Below are 26,564 nucleotides of genomic sequence, written 5' to 3'. Positions count from 1 at the left end.
ATGGTGCTGCAAAGCAAAACTAAAGAAAGGCAGCCATGGCCAGCCGGACAGAGAGGGGGATTCAGCGTGCTTAGAACAGAGTTCCTGTACTGAGCAGTGAAGCGAAAGTGTAGTGAGTTAGTGAGCGCTAGCATAGCGTACCTCTTGCTCTGTCATCTCCCGTGGCCGACGGGAGGGGAGGGGGGTTGTGCTGGTGCAAGAAGAAAACTAGAAAAAGGACCTGTGGCAGGAGAGACTAGGCAACTAGTACCCTGGGTGCTGTAATTCATCCAAGCCCCTGCTGCTAAGTAACGGTGGGGCAAAAGGGACAGAAAAGAGGGGAAAGAGGATATTAGAGCAGGGAAACAAAGATAGGGGAGTTAGGCAGGAAGAGCACAGAGGGAGAGAAAAACAGGAAGGATGTTGGGAGACAGGCCCTTTCTAGAGGGAAATATCCTCCAGAAAATGAGAAACAAATTGAGCTGAATTACAAGCCTGAGTCAAAGGAGCTCTTCATCTAGTTAAACTAACTGCATAGGAAGAAAACAAGTCCCTATAGAGCATACTATGCTGCAGCTAGTTTCATCCAAGCCTCAGATTGATCATTCCTCAACTACTTGGGAACCTTGTAATAAATCCATAAGCAAAATTAACATTGCTCCCTCTATCGGGAAAGTATTTGTCATGAAGGGCTTACTGCACAAACCAGTCCAGAAGTTTAATGGCTTTCTCACACAAGAGCAGAAATGCCTGAGCCACCAAGTCCAGTGCCACCTAGTGACTAAGCAGTATAATGACATTATCCATGCACTATCCAGTACCTTTCATATGAATAGAATCTTTGATGAGTTTACCCAAACAATATATGTGGCTTTTAAAACTTTCCCTTGGTCATCAGCACTTTGGAACAGACATTTATAGGTTTTGCTTTTAACTCTTCTCCATTTGGTTGGTATTTTATAATATTGTAAATAGTCTATATTGTAGCATTTGGTGCCACTAAATTTCAGCATCCAGTTAAAGAGAACAGTTGTTAGTACTTATGGACCACAGAGACACCCAAACAGCTTAGTTCAGATTCAGTGGTCTATTATAATTGAGCTGTTTCTAATATTAAGCTGCAAAGCAAGATGGGGCAAACTATTACAGTTCTACTGGAAAATGAACATTTATTCAAAGGGAGAAATACAAGAGAGAAGCTGAAAATGCCTAACTTTGTATGAGGACCTTCCGAAAATTAGGAGCACTCAAAATTGGGACAATGAGACATTTACATGTATGCTTTAATACAAATGATCAAAACTCAGGTGGGCCAGAGAAGGTAAGAAAATGTTTGTGTGTTTATATAAGCTAGTCCCAAGAATATTCTTGCATATGAGGCTTTAAGCATCCCATATAGCATCTGAATTTTGCTAATGATCAAACCTGAAAGAGAAAAGAAAGAACATGGGCCAGAGCAGCTTTCCTAATTTGATGTGCTCCATATTATTATTATAAGATATGTTCCTTGTCCCGTATGTTCCTATTCGACCTTTAAGATCATCCACCAAAGTCCTTCTTAGGACACCCTCTAAAGAAGTAAGGGGGAAAGGAACAACCAGGAGAAGGACTTTTTCAGTAGTGACACCCCATCACTGGAATATGCTCCCCAGAGATGTATACTTGCCACCATCCTTGCTTTCTTTTAGCTCCAGGTGAAAAAATTTATTTTGCAGTTATTTTAATAGATCTATAATGATGTTTTAAATATTGCTTATTAGGGTTGTGTTGTTGTCCTGTTAGGTTGTTTTATGGTTTTATTTTTATGTAACATGAATATTTATTGAATGCATATATAATTTTAATAATTGTAAACTGCCCAGAGAGCCTGCAGGCTATGGGGCAATCTATACATGTAACTAATAACTAATATAACTCTGCATCACACCCAGCCAGTCTAGGCAATGCATATTTTTCTGTGGATGATGGGCTTTGTAGTTCAACACACCTAGAGGGCACCAAATTGGGAAGGCTGGGTTAAAATGCCCCGGAAGCTCCTTGGGTCTGTTGCTTTCTGACACTAGTTTGAGTCATTCTTGCTCTGGAAGGCATTTGTTCTGTTAAGTTGCCAGAATACTGATGCATTGCTCAGTGTTCCATTGCCTGTTGCATTTTTAAAAGAAAGGCTATGTTCAATTTTTTAACATTTTGGGTGTTAAATCCAGAATCAGCCTTCTGTGAAAGGAAGGGCTCTACCTGCTTTGGGGAGATCTACCCTCTCCATTCACAGTATAACTCACCCCATTCAGCAAGGCCTTCTACTTCTGTCTAGCATGTTCAGAGAGCTTGTGAGCAGCTGTGTCGAGAAGGACTCAGGAAAGCCCATTTCTGCCAGCACAGTTCATCCAGTATAAACTGAATCCAACTTGCTATGTTGTATGCTATCCTGAGTGCTACAAGACTTGGTTTGCTTCTAATCAATGATGTGAGCCTAGTATGTTTTTTGTTTTTCAGCACCAGGCTAAGACCTTTTTATTTAAAACTTATTTTAATTGTTAATTTATTAAGTATTTTAGGATTTTAAATTTTATGCCGAGATGTTACCAAGTTTTTAATGAATTTTAATGTACTAACTGTTATTTATATATTTTAATTATGTTGTGAGCTGCCCCGAGGCTTTGTTGCGATGGGGACGGCATAGAAATGTTTTAAATAAATAAATAATAAATAACTATGCTGTCACACCTTTTTCCAGACAATGATTTCATGAATTCTTCCATTTTTAGCAACAATCTAGCTAACATTTATGGTAACCCAGAAGTCTGTTTTTTCTGCAACTTTTAGAAAGACCTGCTTTGAGGTCCACCTGGCACCAACGCTTCTTTCCTTTCGGCATCAGGCGAAAACCTTTATTCTCCCAGTATTTTAATTGTTAACTTGTTTTAGTTAGTGGGTTTATATTTTAACATTGGATTCTAGGCAACTTTTATTTTTATTTCTATTTTTAGGATTAATTTGTTGTAAACCATCCCAAGACGTCTAAGTATGGGTCGGTATAGAAAGGTTTTAAATAAATAAATTTTTAAAATTAATTAAAATGCAAGTACAGCATCAGCCTGTCCAGTGCAGCAAAATACAACTGCAGTTTCTTTTTCAATATAATCAAGTATTTTCAATATAATCAAGTATTTTCTGTTTTCCCCCAAGTATAAATGCTACTGAGTCAATTCCTGTTCCCCACTCTTGCAGGGGATGCCTTAAGAATTTTTTTACATGAAACTATTAAGTGGCTGTTAATCCTCTATATGAAGTTTCAGTTTCATTGCCGAATCAAAATCTAAGCACTATACAAAGCACTTCCTTTCTTGCATTTTGGCCACATAATCTCTACATGGTGCTGTGACATAACAGAATAGCACTAGTACACATGTTTAAAATTGGACTTTTGACTTTCACAATTAAATAAAGTACTTTCTCTCTAAATAAACTAACTGAAAGCACCCATATGACACAGCATCATCATCTAGAGAACCCATAAATGGAAAATCCCTAAGTACCAATTTTTGTTTTGCTCAGTACTTTTAAAAACTTTATTTGAATTGTTGCTGACAGGTTCTAGAACTGGGTGGCGCATAAGAAGTGAGATAGTCCCCGGTTAGGGCTATGTTGATGACAGCTCCTTAAACACGGATCAGTGGCTTACTGGCAGCTAGTGTGGTTTTTCCAAGAGAGGCACAACACAGGTGAGACAAGGCCACACTAATGCTTCATGGGAGATAAACAAGCCAGAGTTCCAGGTTTGTGTGCCATGGCAACCAACTCAGGATTTTGCAGAAGGAACGATCTGGTGACATGCATCAGCGTGCTTACTTATTCATAACAAGCCAGGATTTTAAAAACAGGCTGTTATGATGTGCAAACTGAGCCACACACTTCCTTTTTAAACATACATATAAGGTAATGGTCAATGATTTGGTTTTAGCAAAAATTTACAACTTTTAAAAAATTAACGTGTTTCAGTGACATTCATAACTAAAAGGAGTTTCTCTCCAACTTACATAAATCCATGCTCATAAGAATAATTTTAAAAATCAGATTGTATCAGATCCAGGTTTTAATGTGACTGACAAATGCATCTGTGTGTTCTTTGCAATTTTGAAAAGTTCCCATATAAGTTATCACCTTCAGTCTTGTGAACATATATCATCAGCTCATTGTATACTCATAAACAGTATTCGTGTTCAGAAGGATTGTTAAAAGATAATGGGTGCATTCTCAAAAATCACTCTTAAGTGTATCAAACAATTTATAAAAAACTGCAAGCAAGGTAGAAATTTACAAAAGTTGTTTTTGAGCCAATCAACTGATGACTAGCCAATGAAATTGCTCTGTGTTTGGAGAAGGCAAGACTTTGTACTGAAGTATATTGGTGATTGCCAGATCTATGGGAAGGAGTGTGAATGCACTACTAATTATCTTGATCTCTCTTACCTTATACAGAATTCTGTCTAGAGGTGATTAAGGCTGCAATGCTGCCTAAGAAAAAGTCCCACTGAGTTAATTTAGAACAGGCAGGCATAGGACTGTGTTATGAAGCTCAAATCCCTGTGAAATAACACTTTTAATAGCACAGTCTTCTGTGTGTTTAGACAGGAAAAACACATGGTTGGGGACTATAGGATGTTTTTCTATCTGAACACACAGAATTTCAGCCTGTGTTTTAAAAATCTGCATTTTAAACGTTTTAAAAAGCTAAAACAGATGATAGAAACAAAAAGAAATAACGAAAGAGTGACTCTATGAAATATCTGGCGATCCCCCTCAAGCCCCTGGCTGGCTAAGTCTTTAAAAGTGCCTGGAAAGAAAGCTATCTTAACCCGGCACTGAAAAGATGACAGGTTTGGTGCCAGCTGGGCTGCAGTGGGAAGGTTATTCCATAGATGCAGGGGGAGGGGGGCACTGAGAAAGGGTTAGACAGCCCTTATATAATCCATAGTCTGTTCTAGGGTTCTGTGAGGATTGTTTAACTTTCATATAGCCAGTGCTGCCAGGTTTGCATGATAGAAAAAGCCCAAGTGGAAAATGGATATTCAAAATGGCAACCTGCCACACCCCACAGCCTTACTGTGGGTTAAATAAATAAGCCACCACAGGTTGTCATGTTCTGTGTTTCAGCTTTTTCTTTTACTAAATGTAGAACTCTTACATAACACTTCCTTGTTAGAGAAAGAGAACAACAAAAGCTAATTAATGTATTGCTGTTAATTTCCTAGACCTGCAAATCATCTCAATGTCCAGAGACAGCAGTAGATGTTCTGAAAGGACACAGATTATATCACCTTAACAAATAACTTCTCTTTTCTCCAGCATGATTTTCAACATCTATTTTGATATTGGATGTCTAAGAAGCAGCTCAGGATTTACTTCTATAGGAGAGCCAGTATGTTCAAGGCATATTATGAAACAGGCCTGAAATTCAGAAAACTGAAAGGTGAAGAAGTTGGGGAGCTGGAGAGGTTGAGAAACAGAAGCAGGAAAAAGAAGAAAGGGGGAAAGGGCAGGGAGGGCAGGAACAGACAAAGAGGTAGGGGGTTGGATAAAAGAAAGAGCCTGTGTGTCATTAAAGGAATAGAGTAGGATAGAGGCACTAACCACAAGATTGGTGAGGTGCAAAGATGGCATGCTCAGACCAAAGAAAAGCCTTTCAAAAGGAAGACAAAAGTGAAATAACCCCCCAATTTTGCTAAAGCTTTGGAGATAGAGCCAGCAGCTAAAATAATAATAATAATAAAGAAAGAAAAAGAAAAAAATCAAAGACAAAGATCCAATCAAAGCACACTTCACGAGAAATGTGAACGGCACAGCTGCTGCATGGGAGGAGTCAGTTTTGTCTGACTCAAAAGACCCCCAAGAACAGTTCACATGATTGGGGGAGAGGGTGTTCCCTCATTGAGCTATTTGGTAGTTTGGCCTGTTTGTTGATTTAAAATCTCAAATCCCCCAAGAGGAGAAAAAAAAAGAAAAAAAAAAGGAAGAAGCCAGCTCTTTCGGTCGGAGACTGCAGGACTCTTCACCCATCTCTGCTTTATTCTAGGCCCTTTTCCTCCCTTGCTTGCTCCCATTTTCCTGAATCCTACTCAAAGGTAGGGAAACTAGAGGACAAGACTCCTTGTCTGAACTAGAATAGGGAGGTACAACGATGGATAGGGCTTCTGCACCTTTGTATAAAAAGTTGTAGAAAAAGGGAATTTCAGCATGCATAGCTTTCATGACAAGAGAGAAACCTACTGAAATTTCCTCTTTCGTATAACTATTAAAAGTACAAATGCTCCTTTTCTGCATATCCTCCCTAGCATGGACACCAAGGAAAGAACTTCCTGTATTATAATCCAAAGTTGAAATTGATCCTGGTATAAAGTGCTGCTGAGGCACATGTTTATGAATGTGGGCCCATGAAGGACAAAGATTTGCGGATAACAAGAGAGAAATACTTCGTTTTCTCTCAGCAAAGTGAATAAGGATTTTTCAAGGACCCCAGCCAAGTCTTTGGCAGAGATGAAGATCCATTGGTAGTACTGTGACTCTTTGCTGGCATAGGGTATGCAGAAATGCCAACATCCGCTTTCACAAACAAAGGGAATGATGTTGTGGGCAATCAGCGTTTCTTATCGGCAAACTCATTTTGCACTCCTAAGACAGCAAGGAAATTCACTGCCATATTTAGAAATGGTAACTGGCTAGATTTTCTTTGTCGGAATAATTACTCTCCATAGCCTGTCTTTTCTAATCTGCAAAGTAGCAGAAAACCTTTGTTCCCTTAGGAAGCAGGTCAGCTAAAACAAGTAGCATTGGCTCTATAAAGAACACTAGATAGCCATATAAATAGCAAAAGTTCTTCCAAACATGTCCTGGAATTTATACTCAGAAACTAACCTGTACCCCACTGCTGCTGCTTGCTGAAATCCTAAATTCTATCCTTTGCCAAAGTTAAATCTCCCAAATTCCAGCCTTGTACTATTACCCAATGCATGCAAGAGGTCCTTGCCTAGTTTTTTATGCATGCTTTCAGGGTTCCCTTGTTTCTTAATCTCAGTTATGCTATCAACCATTTTTCTCTTTGGAAAAACATCCAGGCTTCCTTTATTTTAGAGATACATTTTAAAACACTCTCTACCTCCTGCACCAGAATCAACAAAGAACTGAATTAAATTCAAGATACTATGCAGATCCCAACTTTGGTGGCTTACCAGGTTCTGTGATCCCAATTGGGAATGTCTTGTCTTTCTAGCAAATACCCTCTTCTTTCTTTCATACAGCCAGTCGTCTCACTGTGAAGTTTATTCCTCTTTTCATAGAGATTTATATAAATATAGATAGATGCTCAGACATATTTTGCCCTTCTCTCTCAACCTTCTTCATGCTCACCTCTCCCTGAATGCCTCAACATGGGAAAGCAGGTCTCTTATGCGAAAGAGCTAGTTCCTTCCCAGCATGCTCTCCTAAGACCTCACCAACCTTCCTACTAAACTGAACAGGGGGGAGCGGTCGTAAAATGGATCCTGGCCATCATACAGCGGGTACTCCGGAAAGATGTCTTCCTCCAGGTCCTCCTCCTCCTCCTCCTTCCCCACGTGCTGCTCGTCAGCAGGCTCGGTGATGTCGGAGTCGGGGTTCGAGAAGGTGGGGGAGGGGGTGAGATCAGCCATGCGCTCGCTCATGCATGTGTTGAAAATAGGAGAGCTGTTGCAGCCAGAGATATCTGAACTAAGGTTAGTACAACAAGATAGGAGACAGGTTAACACCAGCTATTCCAAACACACACACATAGAGAGAGAGAGAGAGAGATTAGGCTTGCTTTGCCCGCTCTTTTAAACCAAGCGGCAGTGTTAATAAGGAGGGGAAGAGATGGAAAACCTCCCAGACCAGAGACGTCTAACAGAGGAGCGACAAACACCATCAGCTGAAAACTGTGAAGATCCAATACATTTGATGGGAATCCCCCAACTGTCCTCAGTGGAACAAACGTGCACTTTTCCATCATAAGCTGCTTCTCCCCGCACGGGTTAGGGGAGACAATTCACTGCAAATCCTTGAAATGGAATGGATCACAATTCAGATGCACTCAAATATGTCAAAATTCAACAGCAGAGCCTTTCCACTGGTCTCTGACAATTCTCAGCTGATGGCATCACAGTTTTTTTCTACTAGTTGCATGGAAAGCACATGAGAACACACAGTATATACTGGGTAGTATATAGGCAGATAGTCACACTGCACACAACACACACACAAATGTACACATCCTACAGCAGGGTTTCTTAGCTGCATCTCACTCTGTAAGAATTTTTTCAGACCAAGAGCATAGTAGTATGAGCCAGTCAGCAGGATATTCTAGAAATATGGTAGAGATGGGTGGTAACAGTCCCATGGCATCTGTTTGCGATAGTTCCCATGAACTCAAAGGGCTGCAGCTTAGTTTGTATAAGCCTATACATTGTGGACAGAGTATAAAAACCTCTTTTGACCTTGCTGTAGGAAACTGCAGCCATCAGTGACAGTGTTGCAAAAAGGAGCATAATATGGACACTGTGAATTTGCATGTCAGGCATAACTTTGTGAAAGGCTGTGTGTGCGTGTGTGTGCATGTGTGCCTGCACACATGCGTGTACAGCTCACAGTGAAAAAGCCCCTGCAATGATGTAAGTGGGAAACGAGCCACTCGGCTACATACACCTGGAGGGCGGATAAAGATCACTACAAAGAGTGAGATGCTACACAGTTGTGTTGATGTGTGATTAAACCTCCAGATGCATGACAATCTCTGCCCCACTTTGGAAGGAGCACAAGTATTGCACAGCACCTATCCACGGACCATTTCCTTCCTTTGGGCCTCTTTGGTTTGGTATGAAATTTCAGCAAAGGCAGATCAAAGCTCTCACCTGCCGACCAGCCTGAACCAAGGGAAGCGGTCATAAAAGGGGTCTCCGCCTGTCACCACATTGTCACAGTCTTCAATAACACTAGAGGGCACTTCAGCTGCCCGGTCATACATCTCCCGCATCAGGTCCAACCTCTGTCTGGAATGGCAGAGAAGACAAATTAATTCTCATAATGGTGGCTGAGTAACTCTTCACCAGAGGACTTCCAGCCACAATTCTATCTTACCTGTATACTCTTAGAAGCTAGTGCTGAATCTTGTTCTAAATTCTAGACACACACTTATCCATAGGGAAAATTCTACATTCTTGTTAGGGGCAAGTTAAAAAAAAAGGAAAGCCCTCAAAAGCTCCAGGAGAGGAAGCCTTATTCATACAGAGTTTATAGCAAGGACTTCTCTTTGTGGACACTAGTGGCTGTCATTCAACATGCTGAGAGCTGATGGAAGTATGGCTCCTCTGTCATGCACAAGTTTCAGTCCACATGATAAACTAGTCAACATGTAGATAAGTGGCACTCAAGTCAAAAAGATCATATGAGAGCTTCACATGGGGTCAAGGAGCAACATCGGCTAATGCTGTCATCCTAAATCACAGAGACTGCAAGTGAAAACATCTTTTGACCGTGTGATAGAAAAGTCCTGCTATCCATGGTAGTATTGGGAAGGGATATACTTTGGACATCATGCACAGATGTGCCCACAAGTCATAACCCCATTTCCATACTCAACCCACTTTGCTGGATGATCCACCGAGACTGTCATGTAACCAGTCCCTCAAATCATCTCATAAGATCAGATAAACACATGCTTACAGTTGAATACCCTTGACTGTTGCACCACTGTCCTGTAAGAAGGCTTGCAACATTGTCAAATGATAATTCCATGTCCTGTGTCACCTTTCTTCAGGGTGATCAAAGCTCCCCTGCCTCTCGATCATCCAGCCAGGCCCTCGTTGTACAACTAAGATGTTTCTGCTTACCTGAGTTTCTCCAGAGTCCAGTAATGGGTTGCTCCATTCTTCTGGTCCTGCACCTCCACTGCTACAATGGTCCTTGGGAAAGGACGTTTCTCACGTTCTTTAGCAGCATCCGGAGGAAGCAAGTCCGGAGGAAGAGGTGAGTACAGGGTGTCCGTGAGGAGTACAAACTGAAATTGAACCTGGAAGGGAATGATGAGTGTTGCTGGTTAGTATCGCTTCACACACAGAGCACGCTATTTGGGGCAGTCTGTTCTCTGCTATGGCATGCAAGTGATCGTGTTTTCACAAGAACCCTAAATATGCATTCTCCTTTAGCAGTTGCATCCAACTCAACTGTAGTCACACCATTTTATACTATAGATGCTTTCTGCAAAAAAAAAATCTTAATCTTCATGTAATCAAATAAACAAATATATAACCAATGCATTTGAGAGGGGTAGATTTTATATATTATAGTTCTTCATCACCCAATAGCCAAAGTAATCTGGGTGCATGACAAAGATTAAAAACCTCAACATACTATTGTGTAGTTAACATAAAAATGGTTTGTATAGAAACACACACTAGCCCCTGACAAATTTAACAACCAAGAAATCTAGGCCCCCATGGTGTCATAGGCTGGGAGTAGATCAGACCTGGGCATTGTACGGCCTGCGGGCCACATCCGGCCCGATGGCTGATCCTGACAGGCCCGCATGAGGTCACTGGCAAATTAAAAGTCAATGCAAATATATATCGTCGAAATATATATGCAAGCAATACAACTGCACTGCTTTTATTTTGAAGGATCTGCTAAATTGAATTGAATTTATTGCTTTTCATGTAATATTAATGTTTTTGTGAATATTCATTTAATAGTGTTGTTCTGTGCTCCACATTTTCATTGTATCATTGTAATGTTTCATTTACTGTTTTTATAGAGATATATATTGAGCAGAGCTGTAAGTGTATTGGTCCGGCCCTTAACAACTGTCAAAGTTTCTCATGTGGCCCCATAGGAAAATTAATTGCCCACTCCTGGAGTAGACTCTCTCTTGCATTACCACCAAACCTGCCTCTGAAGCAGTGGTACCAAGAGAAAGACCTCCCCTAAAGATGGTAAAGGCTTGTCTGTGAATATCTACTGCTTTTGTTCTAAGTCCCTCCTAGAACTGGTACAGTGCAGGGCCACAAGGTTGGTGGCCGGTTTGCAAGGGATGGGGTATGAGGCGAGACTGAGGGAACTGGGTCTTTTCAGCCTGGGGATGAGCAGACTTCGAGGGGATGTCTTGGCCACATATAATTATGTGAGGCAGTGTCACACAGAGGTGAGTAGAGACCTGTTTTCCCCTGCAGAGAAGGGCAGGACGCTTTCCAACAGAGCGAAGCTCCGGAAACCAAGGTTCAGTTTGGATGCCAGGAAGTACTTCCTGACAGTTAGGTCCCCTAGGACATGGAATGGGCTTCCACAGGAGGTGGCTGAAGCCCCATCGGTGCGGGTGTTCAAGGATAGGCTGGGCAATGCACATGGTAGACATGTCATAAGTGGAGCCGGTTGGAGCTGGGGGTCAGACTAGATGGCCTGCGAGGACCCTTCTGACTCGCTCTGTTTCTATGTAATAGAAACTTGCACAAAATGGCTACTGTGGGGAGCATGGGGAGTAAAAAAAAACCAAACCCCATTTTCTAAAAGGCAAACTGGCCAGACTAAAGGAAAGTGGCTTGCTGAGAACCTAACTGAAAGACTGAGGTGGGGCTTGAACTCCAAAATACAAAACAACTCTTCTGAACCCAAACAGATATGGTATTGGAGGACAGCACAACAGTTAAAAATAACAAGAGCATGAGAATTCCCGTGTTGGATCAAACCAAAGTCCAACTAATTGGTGTTCTCTTTCCAATTACAGCCAGTTAAACGTTTCTGGACATTCACAAGCACACTATAGAGGTGATGATCTATTTGCAGTGTTTTCTATTGGGCATCAAATGTATTCTGGCTTTACACACTGAGGTTCCATTTCATAGCTAATGGCTACTGATGGGCCTATTCTCAATTAACCCATTTAACTCTTTTAAAATACCATCCAACCTAGCAATGATCAGCACACATTATGTAGCAGCAAGCTGCGGATGGTAGGTAAGTATGGTGTACAGAAGCAAGCTCTTCATTTGTCTCCCCTAAACAGATTGCCAATCAAGCTTATAGGGTGACATACTATTATTGGGGGGAATTTTAAAAATCCTATATTCCAATGATGTATAAACCCAGGTCTGAGCCTGCCTGGGATCTGTATCTGGCTCTCTGGGGTCCTCCAGTGACTATGCCCTTTTCCTCACTGCGCATAGTTTGGTATTTTCCTGGCTTTTGTATATTCTTCCCCATTCTGAAAAGTGGAAATGCCTCATTTGAGTCTTAGCTCTTGGCACTCAGAGCTTCAAATTGCAACATGCTGGAATTTTTGGCTTTTTGGCACCACCATGTTTTGTAGAGGGTCTCATTCACCACTGGAATGTGGCCTCAAGCACATCTCCAAAAGTAAAAAAGGTTCGACACCCCTACTACACCCATCTTCTTACTCACTGCACACCACTGTACTATCTTCTATAATAAATGCATATTGTTATACATGCTGTGTATCAAGAAGGCTTCATCTATCTGACAGACTATTTCATCCAACCAAGAGTTAAAAATAACCCATCATCCTTAGTGGCTGTGAGAGAAAGTGCTCACCTTCTTCTTCAACTCCACACTGATGGCATTGGCCTCTTTTAAGAAAATGGCATTGCCCCACAGTTGATCCCGGAGGGAAGTAAATTGGTACCATTTCCACTTCCTGAAGGCCCAGAGTGCCAACTCAAACTCCCGTTCCGTCCACTGAACTGGTGAGATAAAAGACTCCACAAGATCACTCCCTTCAAAAAACAAGTCCTTGCTTATAGCTCACACCATTCTTTTTCTTAAACAAATGTTCTTAAAACGGCTTTCTTCATAATTCTTTAGAATTAAAAATTAACCTTTACACAGATGATTTGATATTTATTTCACAACTCCATGTAACCATTTCCACTTTGACAGAGTCGATCATGGATTTTGGAAAACTGCAGTTTTTCAATAATTGGCCAAAGTCCAAAGTGATGCCAATATTAGCCAGTTAGCTATTTTGGTGGTCCCCTGATTCAGCGATTTATTGGGGATACTTATTCCTAGCGATATACCACAAATTATTAAGCTAAAACTGAATGAGCTAATTAATATTTTTTCACAGGATATAAACAGGTGGGTGCCTTTAAAGTTAAGCTTGTGGCATTGGATTAATACCCTGTGTATGAGTTACATGGGATTCCTTTCTGTATTCCTCAGCATAGATTTGTGATGATCCTCCCCAGAATCTGGCCCTCTTCAGTCTGTCAGAATTCTTCTCATACTTGGCCTTTGCTTAGAAGGGAGCAGAGCAGAATCCACAAATGCTTAAGGAATCCTAGTTGCCTGACCAGGAACCTTCTTCTGAAGCAGGTACAGTGCAAGCAAAGGCTGCAGGTCATGTGCACGGAAGAGGTACAGTGCATGCACAGCATTTATGGAGGTTCACTTCCTGGGTCTCAGTGTGCTTGCCAGGAAGTCAAACTCAGAGCCATGAGTAAGCAGAGTAGGGTCCAGGGAGCTCGTGCAGAAAATCCAATGGATTCTCACCCTCAAAATGGGTTCCTTACACATCCCTGCCTCAGCACAATGCACAATATGTGATACTTGAATGTCATTCAGTGGTTATTCATCCCTAAAATATATGGAAGCAGAGGCCTGATCCTTTCCCATTCATTGCTTCCATGTATTTCATTTTTTGTAAATTAATTTTCACTCTAAAATACAACCAAAATAACACTACATCTAAAATAAAACATATACAATTAAACATACAATGAAAATAGTTCTTTAAAATATTGTGCCCCCCACCATCAGGACATAGAATATATGTTTTTTTCTCCTAAAATTTCTCTCAAATTTGATGGAAATCCTTCTAATTCAGTAATTGGCCATAATGGTGAGATTGATGGCATGATTTTTTTTTCCTTAAAGCAAATGTGTAATGCATTTTTAAGGAAAAGATTTTCTACCTTTTTAATGCTTCCATGTATATTAAATGAACAATTCAAAATCACCATTGCTTTGTAATTATGTGTTTGTAGCAGAACACCAATCACTGCAGGTAAAGTTGACTATCACTTTATGTAAAGGATAAGGTAAAAATTCCTTAAAAATGAATGAATGAAAAGAAACAAGTTGTTGCTCTCAGTCAATGGCTATCATCCTTTCTGCTCCAATCACATTTTTGAAAATTCAATTAGAATTCATTGAAAATTTCTGCTAAATTGTGGTTCTTTAACTTATTTACTCACCTTGACTCACCTTACTATAACAATGGAACATTAATATAAACATTAATCTCTAACATTTTCTCAGAAATACTATTCCTTTTATATGTATATTGTTTCTGTTGTTATTATCCCTAGTACTTGATTATTTATTTATTTATTTAAAACGTTTATATGCCGTCACCACATGCCTCAGCATCTCCCTTTTAATGAATTCTTACCTTCATCCTCTGGTTCCTCTTCTTCTTCATTAGCCTCTGGGTAGTATCTTGAGTCCATCTGCTTCTGTAAAGCCTCCAATTTACTTTCATAATCCTAAAAAAAGCAAGCAGATGAGCAGTCAAGACCTGCATCGTCTTTCTTATGCCTGCTGTATTTTAATTCTATGTAAAACTGAGAAATGACTCCATTCCCTGTAGCCAACCAATCCTTCCTTTTCCTTAATAACCACCATTTCAGTTTAGCCACCTATAATTTCATGAGAATCACAAGAAGTTACATATAATATTTGAGAACACTTCCAGTTTTGTTAGATGACAACAATTATGCAAAGTTTTTGGCCTTTAACAAATCTGATTCATGAAATTGTGTAAGAATTGTACCTGTGGAAGAGCAGAGACTGACAAATCCAAGTTACTGACCCTCTTGCAATGAAAATAATTATATCAAAATAATTCTATCAAACTTGAAAGTAATTGTATCAAAATCTGTCAAGCACACTGAGCCTGTCTATTCGTACCTGCTGAGGTAAAGTGAGCAAAAAGTAACCCCTTTATTACTTACAAGTCTTTGCTGCTCCAGAAGATAATTAGCCTCTTCCCTTTCCTTCCGGTATTGGTCCTCCAATTCCTGAAGCCTACATAGAAAAAGAATACACAGAGAACACTAGCTATTTTTCAACAATTGTAATCAACCAACAAGACCTGATTAAGACCTAATCATATGCTGACAAATGCCTGAGAGAAGGGCTTAACCTGATGCCATAAAGATAACAATGTTGGCACCAGGCAGGCCTTCTTGAGAAGATAACGGCATCATCTGGGGGGCCACCACTGAGAAATCCCTCTCCCCTATTGCCACTTTCTGAGCCTCCCTTGGAGGAGGCACTTGAAGAAGGACTTTAGATGATAAACTTACTGTACAGGTAGGTTCAAGTTGGTAGAAGTGTTCCATCAGGTATTGTGGTCCTGAATCATGTAAGGCTTAATAGATCAAAACCAGCACAGGAACACTCATTCTTCCACTCACCTCTGTTCCATCTCTTGCTTCATGTCAATGCCTTGTTTCTCCAAGAGTTCCCTCTGGGCAAAAGCCCAGTCTACTGGTTCAGCAGGGGTTTCTGCACAAGGGGTCCTCTCCCGTTCTTGCCGTGCCTGCTCTGGATGGTTAAATCGAAATACATGACTCTTCCCCATGATTATGCGATTTCCTGTGGGAAAGGGGGCATATTTAGTAGAGGGCTGGGAGTGGGGTGAGAATCCTGTACTTGCTTGGTCCATTGCTAAGCAGATGCTATGATAAACTACTGAGCTGGCAAAGATGGTCCACATGCATGGAAACTAGAAGCCACCTAATCCAAATGACTTCACTCCAAATCATGTATGCAACCACTGCTCTATTCAGGACAATGAACTCTTCTTCTCAGAAGCATGATTATTCTTGTGCAGCAGCAGCAGCAGCTGAATCATCTCCAAGAAAACTTTTTAAAGTATCTTTCTCCTGTGTTCCATTGCCCAATCTGGAGAATGAACCTACCTGATCTTAAGATGCTGGGTTCTGTTACTTTCTTGCCATTGACATAGGTGTCTGCTCCCTCACAAGGTTCCAGGGTCACCACTGCTGTGGAAAGGACACAGGTTCAATTGGGAGAGGGTGACAGATAAAATGGCATGTGACAGAGACCTTTATCTCAACCTTGTTAAAATATTGGATGACTGGTCTACTTGCCAAACAAGCAACCAAGACCTCTATGTGAGTCAATATGGCATGCTTATACACACAAGATTAAACTTTCATGAGCAGTAATATTTAAAATGAAAACATTGTTGAACATATATCAGTTTTCATTTTGTATGACAGCTTGGAAAGACATTACATCTTAAATGTCAAAGATTGAGTTTATAACACATTAAGACTTGCATGTTTGGAATGTTGTGACAACACTGTAGGTACTTTCACAAAATGACTGCCATAGGAGTGAGGCTTGCCCATTCATAAAATAGCTGCTATGAGGTCATGGCAAGCCACAAAATACCCATTTTCCAGAAGAACTGTTAACATTGAAAGCAAAGTAACTTGCCCAAGAGCATTAAGTGCAAGATAGACATAAGAATCAAAACAAACAAAAATAAGTTGTTGAGTCCAAATAAAGATGAAACTGGAGAATACGCTTTTGCGTTGGAGCACACCAGCCCCTGAATTAACAAATAGTTCAATAAATGTAATGAATATCAGGAGGGGCAAAGAGTATGGCAGGTACCAAGATAGGTGTCCATAGGTACCATGCCAGAGACTTCACATATCAAGCCAATAAAGCCATGTGGCTTTATAATTGTTGGGTCTCCAAATCTATACCTTTCTACTGGAGTTGTTTGGATTTTTTTCAGGTATGAATGAAATCAAAGCTGGCTTAATCCACTAAAGATTCAGGGATGAATGATTTAGACAATTAGAAGCCACATATTGGAGCCTTAACAATTTATTGCAAAGCATTTCTACTGCTGGAAAGGCAGGCTCCATCTATGCAGCTAATTTATTATCAATTTCTTTTCCCCAAGAAATCTAGAAAGATGGACAGTAGTAATGCTTGTTGAAAACCCCAGGTTACCCAGTTTAACCCTATGGGCTACCTGGTACACTATGATTCAACTTTACAGTGCATTAGTCCCAAATATGTAAAGCATTTCAGGTGCATTCTCATGGTCCCTAGGAGGACATCAGAAGAGCCATGGTATACTGCAGACCTCCCCCTCCAGGGGCAGGGAGCGATGTTTACTGCAGAGAGCCTTTGTTAAACAGCAGTGGAATGCTCAACCACCATGGCTGCTCTGAAAAAAAAGGGAGTGTTCCAAGTGTATGCGAAGGGCAGATCAGGGAAACCTTTAAAGGGAACACTGCACCAGCCTATACCAATTCCTCTTGTAATTTTTAGGCACACCTATAATGCTCTTTTCCCTCTTTTTTGTAGGTGTATCTCCTTTTTTCTAGCAATGTATAAATGGCCATCTCATTTGAGATACAGATAGGCCCCACTGGCAGGAATGGGCGGCAGTGATTTAGAGAAACTCTGTTCTAGCTAGATAGGGAAGGGGCCCTGAGAATTGTGACGCACTCTGTATGGGAATACCTTCACTGCCAGCCTTAGTGTCACTTCGGAATATGCAGTGTTCTTCTTTGATGAAGTGTCCACTGAGGACAATGTCTTGCCTTCTCTCAGCATCTTCTCGACCAACCCTGTTAGGGCAAAAATGTTATTCAGAGATCACATTTCCAAACCTGCAAAACATTCTCGATGCTCTGCTAAACAGAGTTCCCTGTCTAATCTAACAGGCTCCCAACAGAGAGGAAATCTATTGGATTGCTATTGCAGGAGCAGCATAATACACTAATTACTGCTAAACTGAACTAAACTGAACCAGTTTGCTTCTAGCCATAATTCAAGGTGCTACTCATTCTATAGAGAGCCTTGAGTGTGTTGCACCCATCCTGTCTCCCACATAAACTTCCCGGTACATTAACATCAACCTCTGGGATTTCACTTCTGCTCTATATCTATAAGTAGAGGGAGCAGGGCCTCTTTTAAAGTAGTGCCACAGCTCTGGAAATTCTTGCAGGGAAGTCCAGCAAGTAATAACCCAGGTCCCAATCCAGATCTAGCTGTGCATAAAAAAAATAATACTGAAGTATGAGCTGTTGTACCAAAACAGCACTACTTAGACAGACAGCATCTAAGTACCTCAAAGGCTGTCACAAAGAGGAAGGAAAAGATCTCTTCTCACATCCCTGTAGGACACAGAACAACTGCAGCGCACCAGATTTAAACTAGACACCAGGAAAGGTCTCCTCACCGTCAGAGCAATACAACAGTGAGACCAGTTACAAGGAGAGGCTGTGGGCTCTCCTACACTAGAGATGTTCAAGTCAAAACTGGACAGCCATCTGTGTGGGTTGGTGTAACTTGGCATCCTGCACCAAGCAGGGGGTTGGAGTTGATGGCTTACTTGTCCCCTTCCGACCCTACTATTCTATGAATCTATGAATCTGCAATCAGATGTCCATCTGAGTGATATTCATTACTACTGATGTGACAAGTGATTATGTGCAGAAGTCTGCTTTCATGACAGAACTTCCTTAGTTGAATCTGAAAGTAAAGATTGTTCTGTGAAATCGCTTAGGGTCGTTTTTCTCTGGCTTCTCAACAGCTGGCAGATTTTAGACCACTTGTCTTCAGTGTTTTTGTTCTTCACTACTAGTTTTATAGGCACAGATTTGGGGTGTTAATAAGCAAGTTTTATTGCCCTTTTAGTATGTTTTAATGTGCTATATATTAAAACTGCACTGAACAGTATTTTACATGGAAAATACAACATAAAGCTCTTAAATAAATAAATGTTTAAAATGATATAACAATAAAACAATATTCTGATAGTTTTCAGTAAGTCATGCCTACTCTCTCTACAAGGAGGCATCTGAATGCAAAATGGCTGGTGTAAACCCTTTCAATGTCAGTCCCCTGAGTTCATCCTGGCAAAGTTGTGATTGTTACCACCTTAGTTACCTAGTTAGTCCATCTTTAATGTAGTAGAGAAGGCACTCAGACATTAATGGATCCTCATTTAGGTTGACTAGATGCGGTGTCTGAAGAAGACAAAAGGAGAGAAAGAAACTCAGGTTGCAGTTCTGTGCTTGTTTACTCAGAAAAAATGGCCTACAACTCCAAGGACTCACTAGCTGTCCATGGGGCACAAGGTTGCATCCTAAACCCTTCTTCTTTTCCCAGGCAAAGCCCCCATGTGCCAATGTCAACACTCCTGGATGGACCATTGGTCTAAATCAGTTTAAGGTGGCTTTCTGTGTTCCTGTGCATCACAACTGCAAAGCTCTCACACAGCCTTAATTGTGATTCCCCATTGTTTGGAGTTCCACAAATCAACCTCACCCTTCATTAAATGGCTAAAGCACTTTACTGTCATCACCACTGTTTAATCGTTTTCAGAAAAGTGACTAGCATTACAACTACCACGACAATCCAAACACCATGCAAAGAGGATTGCAGACCCTTTACGCATGCAAGTGCTAGGACTTCATGCTTATCAAATAAGCACTCTCCTGTGAAAATGAGCCTTGGGCACTTCCAGGTTTGTAATAGCAAGGACTGCAGAGTTTATGTGCTCCTCTTACATGATAAATAAATACATGCCACCCAGGAAACCTGCATACTGACATACTGCACAGCTGTACTGTGAGGTAGCTGATACACAGAATTGGGCTGGCATTATCAGGCAGTTGCCAGGGCCCCTGCACCCTAGCAAGTCTGTTGCTTCCCAGTGCTGAGAAGGAAGAGGGGCAGCCATCACCACCTGTCCTCTCTCTTAGGGTTAATGGAGAGAAGATGACCTTCTCCAGTGCTCTCCTCCTCTGCAACATTCTACTGTGTGTGACAGTGACTTCTACTTGTGTCTATGCACCATGCAAAAAACGTTCTTCTTCCACTTCTGCCAATCAGTCCCATGCTCCATCAGGTTGACAAACAAGTGATGATATCTAGGAGTAATGTCTCCTTACCTACCATTTGCTGGGCAGTAGGGGTTGCCCTACTCACTGGTCCACCACAAAGATGGTAAGTTCTTGTAAGACACTAGAGATACTAGAACCTTTCTTAGTGGTACTCCCCACACCCCCTCACCACCACTTGGAATTTTTTCCCAAGATATCAGGAAGGGAACTGATGCCTTTCCAAGTGTTTTGACCTACAACTTCCACAATCTTGCTCCATTAGCTGTATCGACTACAGCTGATAGGAGCTCTAGACCAAAATCAGCCAAAAGGCCGTAAGTTACCCACCCCAGCAAGACATATATGGCTGACTACATCTGTGACTGTTTCAGAAAGTTCTATCTGACATTTAATTGAAACATTTAGCAGCTATTAGATATTTGAAATTATATTTTATTTTAACTGGTCTGTTTTAAAATTGTTTACATGTATTTTTATATTGAATATTCTATTTTCTAAGCCATTTTGAGAAGGCTGTAATCTTGAAAGCAGACTAATAAATACATCACCTGAGTAAATGAAATAGCCATTGTTGCTGCTCACTTGCTCATCTGCTCTGGTGGCTTGGAGGCAGCAATCTGCCACCATTCAGAAAAGAGGAGGAGTGGCTGTTCCCCTGAAACTGGCTGGAGAGCAAGCAAGTGAGCTGCAATGGCAGAAGTAGCCACCCCCAGCGTTATCTGTCTCCACCTACATGGCAGAAGTGGAAAAGATGGTGCCACAGCCTATGGAGGCAACAGCACACCAGAGGGCACCTTGCCTTTGTGAAAAGGCCCTAGATAGACAGGTAAAGCACCCGTTTTGCATGCAGAAGTTTCCTGGTTCCATCCCCAATATCTCCAAGCAGGGGTAGGACAAGGTTCCACCAAAAAACCTAGACACAACCAGTAACTGATGGCATTCCTGGGCTAGATGGACTCCTGGTAACAGGCAGCTTCCTAAGCCTTCACCCCACTTCAAAATTAGAGCTGGCTCTGGAACCCAGAATTTGTGGAGCAATTGAGATCTGATGAAGTCCTAAATATTTTATGAGACTTATATATGAACAGAGTACAAGTTTTGGTCATGGGTTTTAAAATCTTGATTTTTTAAAACCCCTTTACCAACCTTACTGGTTTTATTTCTGACTGGAAAATATTCATTTTTATTTACAGACTGTTCTGCTATTTCAGTGTCTGTTCTTAAAGTGGGGAAATTACCACCTTGACTGAAAAGCTGTAGCAATGCACTTTAGAAAGGAATCAGTCAGTCAGAAGCAAGGCAATGAATGCATTACAATTGGCTGACTGACCGCCCTGCTTATAAGCATGAACACAGACAGGAGCAGGACCCAGGAGCCTCTGCTGCGGCTGAGCTTGGTCATCCTGCCACTGAGCAATCAGTGCCTGAGGCTTCTTCACTAAGAGGAGAAAGTATGATGCAGAACCTCCCTGTAGCTGAGTGGTAAACAGAGGAACCCTGCAACTCACTCTGCTTGCAGCATTGGCCAGAATGCATAGAGTCATAAGGTTGAATACGCAAGCTCATGACATCACCTGTGAGAATGACCCAGATTATGTAATTCAAAGAAGACATAGTGAATGGTGTGATGTTGTTCCCCCATCTATATTATGTATTATAAGAGAGTTCATAAGCTAGCTTTTCTAGCCAAGGCAGACAGAATTCAGAAAGTTTCCTATATCTAAGACAGAATTAGCATGTTTTTCAAAGAAATCACACAGATCATTCCAACACAACTCTCCAGACCAACCTTCTTGGGGGAATAAACCCCTACACTTTCCAGAAAAACATCCTGGTGGTTAACTGGTGGTGGCTACATAGCAAAAGGGAAAGAAGAACTCAAATATGCCTCTGTCATTAGCACAATCATGGGAACTTACAAATCAAGACATAACATGCATTAAGGCACGTTGGATGATTAGTGTTGCTAGTGTGTTGGCTCTCCACCCACCCACCCCCAAGCACACACTTGTCTGAACTATTGCATACTATTAAAGCAGTTCTACAGTGGTTATTCCCATAGCTTGTCCAGTTACACTGACCAGTAGAAAAGGCGCTATCAAGCAGTTCTTTTCTTATATTCTTATGCTGCATTGAGGGAGATCACATAGAACATAACTGGCTTTTCAGCAGCAACTGGCTTTGCTTTAAAAAATCAAGGGCTAAAGAAAGAATCTCATTCAGAATTCTTGGCTGTCTAGCAACAAGAGTAGACTGTTTGGGGATTGCAGACATTCATGGAAGATTGGTCTATTAACTGTGAAGACTATTATTCAGAGGCAATATATGTCCAATGGTAGCTTGGGCAGGGTTCACAGGGTCAAAGTGCTGTGGCATTCTAATTAGTAGAGTGATGACACCCTTGGCCACTGTCCTACAGGCTTCTCTGTTCTCTAAGAGCTCAGCTGCAATCCAAACAGCAGTGGGGCAGCTGTGTGTGTGTCATGAGGGGGTATCCCCAGCAGCCATTTACAGTTTTGAGCTATCCCTATTGTAAAGCAAAATATTTTGGGATGATCTGGTGTTGAATAGAAAGCTATGATCCCTTAGTTTTATGAAAGACCTCTTCTGGTGGATATGAAAACTGCTAGAAATGGTTTAATATTGGCCCACACAGCTGCCCGCATTTCTGTACTCTCTTTGGGGGCAGAGTTCTGGGGACTGTCCTGAAGGATACCTCCACTTTAAATGTATCCAAATTGCTTGGCACCACTGAATATCATTTGCTTGGGACCAACAATAGGAAAGTTGATTGTCCTCATGTCCTGCATCTGTGCTTCTCAGAGGCATGCAGTTGGCTACTATGGGAAACAAGATGCTGATGAACTTTTTTGGTCTGATCCAAATTCTTTATTCTTATGTTCTGGTGAATATGATGATTTTTAAAAGGACTAACCAGGAGGGCAGAAGTTATCCTGCCACTTTCAAGCAGCTCAATGAAAATGGCATTCAGCTACGGTTGACTACAGTAATGCAATAATGAGCTATTGCTGAGTGAGTACAAATTATGCAGCAACAGATGAAGAACCAGTTGCAGCAGTAAGCCAGCGATAAAGTATAAGTACAACAGTATTTGAAGACAGAAAAGGGGACTTCTAATTGTTCAAATGGTAACCAGAAATTCTATGCCATTACAGAAGTGACAGCATGCTGCATAGTTGGCATATTGCAAATTGCACTTGAGCATTGCAGAGGAAGCAGGAAAAGAGCCCTACCTTTTTAGGTGAGAAGACCCCCAGTGTACCACCATCTTCTCTCATAGCCACACCCATTTCTGCCAGTAAAGCCTCCCTGAGATACAGGAAAAGAAAGAAACTAGATTCAGAAAACTCTATTGAGAACTTGGCCTGATGACACAAGATGCAGAAGTACTCAGAAAGTGGAAGCTTCAAACCGTCTAATTACAATGGATGGCCATCCACATGCCTCATTAAAATGCAGGTACTACGAGTACTATGAGCAAGTTATACGTGGCAAACTGAGAGATGTTTTGGTTTCCGGCTGAACATATTAGAGGAGAGGTGGGGGAAGAGTCATCTTGCACTCTAACATCTGACGTGCAGTTTCCTAACCAGGGAAGGGAAAGTTAAGCATTAAGTGACTTTTACCAGTGCACAATTTCTAGCATCTTCAGCTCATCAGTTATCACAAATGGATAATCTAAAAACTGTAACAACCTCCATGGGGTGACTGTTCCAGATTATGTCTTTAATATGCAATACATATTTGGCCACCAGTATTTCATGGAGCGTTTTCTTGCTACTGCCACCAGCAAAACTCCCAGTGGCATGGACATACTTCATGAAACTCAACCACAAAGTAAAACACTCTACTGGTGTAGTTTCCCCATAAGGCATGTCATGTACAGAGCAGACCTAAGACTAATCATTCTCTGCCAAAAGAATAAAGAAGTTGTGGTGAAAAAAAATCCTCTAAACCACATGGGACTCAGAAGTAAGGTTTTCACTATGAATGTACCAGGTGAGCCTCACAGCTCAATCCCTACCTCTCCATACGGATTGCTTCTGTTCTACGCAACTTTTCTTCCCATGTTTCATTCAGCTCAGCAATGATCTTCTCAGTTTCCTGCACAGGACATGTTAAACACAAGTAGGTCACAGCTGCCACCTGATTAGGCAATAAATATTTTCCCTGCAATGCATTATGCTGAGCTCACCTGCGTTTCTTCAGAACAAGGACTGGGAAACCCAAGGTCCATAGGCCACATGTTGCTTCCTTGGAGGGGTCAATGACCACCCCCTGGTGCTGCTGCTCCCATCATTGCTGCCACCACTGTACCACTGGAATTTGATTCTGCTGAGAAACACGGCATGCACTCCCCAGCAGAATCCCCATTTCTGCAGATAAACTAGACTTGCAAGGATCTCACCCTGCTTCTTTGCAGAATTGTGCTTTCCACAGCTCCCCAAGCAGCCAGGGACAAAGCAGCTCCCAACCCTCCAAAGTTACCCACTTATCACTCCTGGCAATTGCATAAGCAATGCTCAGGCTTTGGTGGATGGAAGTCAAGTCAGTGAGATATTAGCAGGTGGTTTCAGAAGAGTGCTAAGCTGCAACAACCTCTTTGTTTTTCTTCCAAAAAGGCAGGCTTTCTTCTGCCTGTTTTATCAAAATATTAATAAAATTTTGGAGAAAATTCACGAGGTGCAGGGCTTCACTGCCAACCTTATGGTGAGAAGGTGGTTTGTGTGTGCTCTGTTTTAACCTTTTTATCCTCTATTGCCCTTGTAGCTTCACTGACTGCTTGAGCTTTCTGAAAAGCCCCACAGGGGACTTAACCAGAATTCCCACTCATGGGCTCCCCAGTGCTGCTTCCTGCAGAGGGCCTGAAACAGGAATGAGGTATTTCTGGTTTGCTGTGGTTATTAATCTTTTTTTCAACAACAAGATGAAGAGGAACCTCTACAAGAACAACTCCTACATAGGTTTCTGGCACTCAGCAGACAGCAGCACAGGGAAGAAGTCCTGGTTTGTTTGTCTAGGAGGCTTATCAGAGCACTCAACCAGCCACAGAGGCTACAAGGGCAGTAGAGGATGGAAAGGATAAAACAAGAAGCAGCTATACCACTCCCACCATCCTCAGCCAGCTCCTTACAGTAAGGTAAGTGCTGAAGCACTGCAAATTGAGCTTTTTATGTGAACTTCTATCCCTTCCCATACTTTGGGGTTCAAACTTGCAATAAATAGATCAAGAACTTGAGTACAGCACTACTTCAAATTGCTTCCCACATAACTTTACCAGGATTATAATACTGGCAGCATACTGAAGACTACCTATGTGTGCTTCTGCGGTGACTCCTTCCCCCGAGTTTTTCCCATATTCTCTGCTGTGTGATGTGGGCACACATGATCCTGATCCTCACCTTTAGCCTCTCAATGGCCTCTTCACTACCTGGTACAAACATGATGCGTTCATGGAGACTGGAGACAGAAGCTGCTCGGCTGGACAAGGCTGAGAGTGAGGAAGACGGGCTCATTCCAACCAAGGCATTGGTCACTGTGGAGAGATTGTCATGGCGTTGACTCATATCTGCCACTCTACGGTTATCATTATTGTTCTCAAAGTCGGACATGTCTATGGGGTTCAGGAGGGGAGAAGAAAGAGGGAAAGACACAAGACAGGAAGAAGGAAGGAAAAGATAGAGAAAAGAATTGCAGTTGGGAAACAGCAACATGATGCAATGAGGAGAAAGATAGAAATTCAACAAAGAGATACACAGACAGTAATGTAGCTATAGATGTCAGGGCAGGATCCCCACAAGAGCTGGAGCATTCACTCTACGCACTGTGCAGTTTTTCTTAAGCACTAATACAACAGCGCTTTGGGGGAACTGGACAGCATACTGAAGATCTAGGCTACACTATCATGCCCTTCTCCTCTAGCACTGTAGGCAAGGGAGAGAGACGTTACCAGAGACAACCTCCAGGAAGGTCATGCAGAAAGCAAAGGGCTGGGTTTCCAGGAGCGAAACGTGTCTTTACATTTAGAAGCAACCCCCGGAACTATATTCAAAGATGAATACATCTCTAAAATAAACAGATAAGACACTGGGGTCTAAGAAAGAGCTCCACCTGTTACAACATTTTCCTTCCACTACTTCCTTTCTATATCTGGGCAAGTGTCTTGCGTATGCATGCCAAATTCAGAAATTAATGACAAATGAGGATGCTGAATTAGCTAGACTGGGCCAACTAGCCTTTCCTATCCTGCTAAGAATAAGGAGAGGGAAGCTGAGCAAAAACAGGAAACTGACTAGCTAATGAGGAAACATGGAAACCTCAAGTGAAAAGGAAAAGGGATGTTCAAATTAGAAGAGGCTCTTCTGCCTGAAGATCCTGCGTGTACTTTCTAGGATTGGGCTAGGAATTGATACCATCACAAACCTCCAGACTAGGCAACGATGAACACAGCAGCCCTCTGTAGCAAGTTATGAATTCAATGCTTAGACAAAATTGCAGCTTATTGTGGCTCCAGAGAGATGGGAGGAAAATTGGCACTACTAGATGTGACTAGTACAAAGCGCAACTTTGTATAGGCAGGCT

The 26,564-nt window shown here is 41.6% G+C and overlaps 1 protein-coding gene across 17 annotated transcripts in view; it reads right to left on the bottom strand.

Annotated features, from left to right (window-relative positions):
* Nucleotides 1-26,564, bottom strand: part of KIF1A (kinesin family member 1A) — a 113,944-nt gene that overhangs the window by 42,222 nt on the left and 45,158 nt on the right. For 7 of the 17 annotated variants that reach the window (XM_044450078.1, XM_044450086.1, XM_044450057.1 and 4 more), the window contains 12 exons: nucleotides 25,385-25,518; nucleotides 24,007-24,086; nucleotides 23,216-23,291; nucleotides 19,003-19,082; nucleotides 17,572-17,678; nucleotides 15,981-16,064; nucleotides 15,474-15,654; nucleotides 15,009-15,081; nucleotides 14,447-14,540; nucleotides 12,586-12,734; nucleotides 9,876-10,054; nucleotides 8,898-9,035 (listed from right to left, as the gene is read on the bottom strand). In XM_044450078.1, coding sequence (XP_044306013.1) covers nucleotides 8,898-9,035; nucleotides 9,876-10,054; nucleotides 12,586-12,734; nucleotides 14,447-14,540; nucleotides 15,009-15,081; nucleotides 15,474-15,654; nucleotides 15,981-16,064; nucleotides 17,572-17,678; nucleotides 19,003-19,082; nucleotides 23,216-23,291; nucleotides 24,007-24,086; nucleotides 25,385-25,518 — 1,375 coding nt within the window. Of the gene's footprint in view, nucleotides 1-7,473; nucleotides 7,723-8,897; nucleotides 9,036-9,875; nucleotides 10,055-12,585; nucleotides 12,735-14,446; nucleotides 14,541-15,008; nucleotides 15,082-15,473; nucleotides 15,655-15,980; nucleotides 16,065-17,571; nucleotides 17,679-19,002; nucleotides 19,083-23,215; nucleotides 23,292-24,006; nucleotides 24,087-25,384; nucleotides 25,597-26,564 lie in introns of all 17 variants that reach the window. The other 10 variants (XM_044450035.1, XM_044450039.1, XM_044450021.1 and 7 more) reach the window with 4 other exon arrangements.

This window comes from Varanus komodoensis, unplaced genomic scaffold, assembly GCF_004798865.1.
Source record: "Varanus komodoensis strain SLA01 unplaced genomic scaffold, ASM479886v1 scaffold1, whole genome shotgun sequence".
Lineage (NCBI taxonomy): Eukaryota > Metazoa > Chordata > Lepidosauria > Squamata > Varanidae > Varanus > Varanus komodoensis.
This window is presented reverse-complemented; position numbering and strand designations above follow the sequence as displayed.